Source organism: Nelumbo nucifera, chromosome 1 (genome assembly GCF_055504915.1).
Source record: "Nelumbo nucifera cultivar China Antique chromosome 1, China Antique-T2T, whole genome shotgun sequence".
Classification (NCBI taxonomy): domain Eukaryota; kingdom Viridiplantae; phylum Streptophyta; class Magnoliopsida; order Proteales; family Nelumbonaceae; genus Nelumbo; species Nelumbo nucifera.
The window spans coordinates 85590087-85595860 of record NC_142649.1 but is presented as its reverse complement, the minus strand read 5'-3'; the positions used below and the strand labels follow the sequence as shown (position 1 = coordinate 85595860).

Below are 5774 nucleotides of genomic sequence, written 5' to 3'. Positions count from 1 at the left end.
TAAGAGACTTGCCCTATAATAACATACAAATTATAGGATAGATTTTAATAAATTCATAAAACTATTGAAAGTTTCATAATAAATTATCTTTTTTTAAGCCTTAGGCAATTTCATTTCGTTACAACAAAAACAACAAGATAAAAAAAAAAAAAAAAAAAAAAAACAGGGGAAATAAACCATATATGGGGCGTAGAAATTATTTAAATATCCAACGGCCCCAAGTGGAGATATAAATCATATAATCTAATTAAAATGTCATCGTCCGGCCGACCAAAATAAACCCAATGGTTTAAATCGGAAAACTTGGACCGGGTCAATCTGCGGCTCGTATTCTAGAAAACAGTAGGAATTCGGAAGACATTTTTACCACGGAATACAGGATAAGGACGCCAAACGAGACCTGACCAGGTAATTAGGGTCAATAAAGGAAGATGATGACTACATTGACCATAATGCCCTTGAAAAGAACGGGTGTCGCCTTCTCATTTGTCCCACGAAGACAAAGTACGTTTTCGGTAATTAAAGATAAGTCTCCTCCCAGATCTAGTCCCAACACACGGTCCCATAAACCCATTGCAGTCGTGAATTAGGAACATCTTCATTGTACTTCATGTACCCGATGTACGGCTGCAATTGGTTATTGGGACGCTGTTGGGAGCGTCTTTTGGACCAGATCCGGATTCCGGACTCAATTTAGAAAAAGGAAGGAGGGAATTTTCAATTTCGTGCGAAATAGGGAATTTTCGCAATCTAATATTTTTCTATTCTCTCTCTCTCATTCTCGTTTTCTCCTCGCTCCTTTTATGAAAAATTATTCCAAAGCCTTTTAAAGCCCGTGCTCGCTCCAAGGACTCCTTCAACTTCCTTCGTTCCTCTCCCCTCTCCCTCTCTCTCTCTCTCCCTCTTCATTCTTTCTCTCTCTTCAGAAATGTTGATGATGGCAGCGACGAAGAGAGACACCTGTTAAAAGAGAGATTGTAAAGCCCGTATTTTGATCTGTGAAAGCTCGCATTTCTCTCTCTTTCTTTCTCTCTATCTCTATCGGAGAAAGGATCCGACAGAAAATGGCGGCATACAGAGCCGACGACGATTACGATTACCTGTTCAAGGTCGTTTTGATCGGAGATTCAGGTGTCGGGAAATCCAACCTCCTCTCCAGATTCACCCGCAACGAGTTCAGCCTTGAATCCAAATCCACGATTGGTGTTGAATTTGCTACCCGGAGCATTCACGTTGATGATAAGGTTGTCAAGGCGCAGATTTGGGATACCGCCGGACAAGAAAGGTTTGGTCATTTATCCTTTTCGCATCTCTGTGTTGTCTTCTTGATTTTATTTCTTTTTTATTTAAAATTCTGCTTATGGTTATGTAGATCTTCCGTTGTTTTCGATCTGGACTTCTGTCCTTTTTGTTTAGCCTGTTAAATCCCCAATTTTAGGGTTTCTAGATCACCAGCATTCAGAGATTGTTTTAAGTGTTGTTTTCCAGATCGATGACGGGGAATTCAATTGGCAGTGCAACTACTGGTTTCTTTTATAATGTTTGTGCTGTTTGTTTTTCTCCAAAATTCCATGCATTGGTTACATAAGACAAGTGTCGATTTCGTTGTATATTCTGGAATCATTTCTGAGATCGACGGGAAAATGCTTTGCCAAATTGAATTGGATTTATTTTCGTCATCCGTTGACCTTTCTTTCCTGGTATTCTTGTTAGTACTGTTGAATTTTCCCAAAATTCTCGAATTTTTTTTATAAATGACCTTTTCTTGTCAGATCTAATGAGCTAGATCTTATATTTTTGAGGAATGCAGAACGTAGTGACTACATTGTGTTAGGATCATGGTTTGAAGATGCTACGTTGTAAAATTTGACTTTGCAATTGTTCATTCCGTAATGCGTAAGAAAATGTCTAATCTATTGCTTTCTATAAACGCTAGCATTAGTTTAGAATGTCGTTGACTATCTAACGTTTGTAAATATGGTGAAATTAATTTTTCTTTGTAATACCCAATTAACCTGAACGAAAAAGAAGCAAACTATGCTGTTAAAACTATTCATATTATGGCTTCTTCAAGGTTTAGTGAGGACATTGTCTCTATCATAGGGGATAGGTTGGTGAGGACATTTTGCTTTTGTTTCCAGTACTGATGTCTGATGCTTATATGATGTCCTGATGGATAGTTACACCTTCAAAAGAAATTAAACAATGCAAAGTATTTAGCTATTAATGTCATGAATAGGAAGGTGTTGTTGCATGTCATGGGTTGTAGATATGAGAAATGGAGAATGATGCTGTCTCCCTTGTAAGAGTCTATTCCATTTCCTCACCATTTATCTTGTTTCCTAAAAGCGCTCAAGTAGATCTCTGGAATAGCATTTCTAGGAGACTGTAACCCATAGAATAGCTGTTTTTGGAACATCAACAATTCATAGCTCTTTGGAGAGGATTACTTCGGAAGATCCATTTTATAATTTCACCTATTCTTGGAACATGGTTGGCTTCTAATCATAAGAGCCCTCTATCTGGTGGTGACTACATTATGCTTTCTGGTCTTGCTTCTGGTTGCGGTTCTTGCACTGGGTCAGTCACTTCTAGGTTGCATGATCATCTTTCCTGTTGGTTGGTTCATCAAGAAAGTGGCATAGTATGTTATGTATGTCGCTATCCAACATTTTTGTCATTTGTTCTTTGAGGTTCTAATAAACATCACATTATATGCTGAATATTGATCTTGGAAATTTTTAGCAAAGCATGCATATCAGCTTTAATCATGCTTGATTTAAAATTGAGGTCACCATCAATGCACTGATATGCTATCTGTAGAAATCTCATCTTTCTCTTGGTACTTTTGAGTTTTGGCAATGCAGCATGAACAGGTTTCAATCTGCATTTATCAAATTGCTTCTGCAAGATAATAATCTATTTTAATAATTTTTGCCAGCATGTTTAGATTTAGCTGAAGTGGTTTTTATTTTTTTTACCTTTAACTAGTAGCATACTTAATAATTGATAAGGAAGGATTCTACTAGACTTGAAGATCTACTATGGAAACGAACTTTAGCCATCAAACCTTTCTGTGTCTCTACCTCTAGTTTTTTGTTGATTTTGATCAACCCTGTGCATGATTCTAGAAAATTTTTATATTAAGGTCTATGTAAAATTATAGCTTTTTCCATTTATTTGGCTCCATTTGAATAATCATTTTTGCTGAAGATACTGGCACACAGTACTTGTTCTCAAACAAATTGTTTACCATGCTATGCTTGTAATTATGAGTTCCATTTTCTGCTTGCTTGGATAGGTTGAAGTTCATGGAAACATAATAGGAAAGAAGTTTTACAAGTTGTTTATGTAACTGTTTAAACCCAGTATGTAGATCTATGGCCTACGTTTCTGTTCCTTCTTTCCTGATCAGTAATTTCCATTCCTTGTATCTCACCTGGATATATAAAACATTAAATATGTTTATTCTGATACTGGTGGGATAATTTAATAGTCTTTCATTGTAAATAATAATTGTGACATACTTTATCATGTGAAATTAGAAAAGAAATGGATCTAGCATGCATAAAAATGTTGTTTAAAAGAGACGCTGATTTTATAGCTACATAGGCATATTTATACATGTCTGTTATTTATGCATGGCTGTTTTATTGTATTTGGTACATATTGATTGGTTGTCCAAAGCGAAATGCTATGCACCAACAGATACTTACCTGCAGTTAGCCAAAAAACAGATACTTTATTGCATTTTACATCCGAAAATTTTGAAGTTTATTTGTGGGGACAAGGTTAAGTGGATCTCTTAGTAAAATAGGACAAATAAAATAGGGTGGGGTTGGAACACAATATACAGCACCTTGTACTAATGGGTTAGAAGATAAATTACTTTCTTTCTGCCTTGCTGACAAAGAGGGGAGTTACAGGGTGGGGGTGGAAGATCACAATATACAAAACCTTGTATTGATGGGTTAGAAGATAAACTGCATTCTTTCTGCCTTGCTGGCAAAGAGGGAAGTTATAGGGTGGGGGTGGAAGATCACAGTACACAACACCTTGTATTGATGGGTTAGAAGATAAACTACTGTCTGCCTTGCTGGCACGGGGGGTGGGTGGGTTATAGGGTGGGATTGTATATGGGGCCAACCCTACTGTTGTGCTTTGTTGTAAATTGGATTGGTTAAGCCAGAAATTGCTGAGCCTATTCTCCATGGCATTGTTTCAGAGATACGCATTTGTCTATATCTTTGTGCAGTGTTTTATGCTTTCATTAGATATGATTATAATTTCAAATACTCCTTGCAGGATTTAAGGTGGGTAAGTTTATTTCCCCTGAGTAACCCTTTTTCTTTTATGGTTGATAATTTTTTGCATGACAAGGAGAGAAATGAAGTAGTTCTTGTTGGGTCTAGTGACAATTCAGTTCCCCTCTTTTTGGCATAGCATGCAGTCAAATATTCTTCAGTTCTAGTCATCCTCATGGTTCTTCAAGCTTTTAAGATCCTTTAACAGTCTTTAAAAGTTGTAGTGCTCTGTGAAATGTCTCATGGACTGAGTTGTACAGTGTCCAGAATAATTGACACCTTATTTGAATTTCTTGTCTGAAGATACCGTGCAATCACAAGTGCATACTATCGAGGAGCTGTTGGTGCATTGCTTGTCTATGATGTCACCCGTCATGTTACTTTTGAGAATGTGGAGAGATGGTTGAAAGAGCTGAGGGATCACACAGATTCTAATATTGTGATTATGCTTGTGGGGAACAAGGCTGATCTACGTCACCTGCGAGCTGTTTCAACTGAAGATGCAAAGGCCTTTGCTGAGAGAGAGAACAACTTCTTCATGGAGACATCTGCTTTGGAATCTATGAATGTGGAGAAAGCCTTTACAGAAGTCCTCACTCAGATATACCGTGTTGTTAGCAGGAAGGCTCTTGACATCGGGGATGACCCTGCTGCCTTGCCCAAAGGGCAAACCATCAATGTGGGCTCAAAGGATGATGTCTCCGCTGTGAAGAAAGTAGGATGTTGCTCTGCCTAACCTGAAGAAAAGAGGAGATTTGTGCCAGACTGCCTTTGATCTTATGATATGTTGTCCCTTCTTTTTGTACGGGTGTCCAAATTCTGTGTGGTGTTGTGCCTGCTGGAAATTTGTCAGTAAGTTGGGCTGACACCTCATTGAAAAGCTCTTACAGTACCAACTTAAAACTGTTTTGTATTCATTGATAGGGATATTTAAAAATTGTCTGAGGTTAGCAAAAACGATTAGTCTGAAGAAATGTAGGAGTGGGTGGTTGTCAATTCTGTTTGCATCCAATGTGGACTCCGTGCTATTCACCTAGTCACCAATTTTTCTTTCGTCGTTGTATTACTTTAATTTTTAACTTCCAAAAGGTTCTTTTATATTCGGTTGCTTTGAATTATAGATGTATTCAGATAACTCTTTTTTCTCTTGTATCGGATTAAATTTTTAGTTCTCAACCTAACTATGATGGTTACTTTTCTGTAGTTCCACTTGAAGCTTTTTCCTCTGCAGTCTGCATGCGATGAGTGGGTTTTGATTGTCGAGTTGTTTTTGTTTGATCCGAGCTTACTCCAAAGGTTTGCTTGGGGGTATTGAGCCCTGCCAGAGTGCCAGGAAATTGTATTTAGCTTCTCACATGGTGGGGCGCAACCACTAGGGGAGAAAAAACCATTAGCAAGGCTTGCTTTCGCATCACTGCTAACTAGGGGAGGAGGTTGCCACCTCAAACCTACATTTTTAGAATTTAATTG

General features: G+C 37.8%; 1 protein-coding gene across 1 annotated transcript; it reads left to right on the top strand.

The window, feature by feature from the left end:
* Positions 1–768: 768 nt before the first annotated feature.
* On the top strand, positions 769–5513 carry LOC104599511 (ras-related protein RABA1f). Its single transcript, XM_010262084.3, has 2 exons — positions 769–1285; positions 4608–5513. The coding sequence occupies exons 1-2, from the start codon at positions 1065–1067 to the stop codon at positions 5038–5040; spliced, it is 654 nt and encodes a 217-aa protein (XP_010260386.1). The 5' UTR covers positions 769–1064; the 3' UTR covers positions 5041–5513.
* The last annotated feature ends 261 nt before the right edge of the window (positions 5514–5774 follow it).

Bases quoted from the DNA above. Each gene is read 5' to 3' on its own strand.
- LOC104599511 (XM_010262084.3), top strand. From the start codon at position 1,065: ATGGCGGCATACAGAGCCGACGACGATTACGATTACCTGTTCAAGGTC. The intron at 1,286-4,607 runs GTTTGGTCATTT...TCTTGTCTGAAG, and splicing joins GATACCGCCGGACAAGAAAG to ATACCGTGCAATCACAAGTG.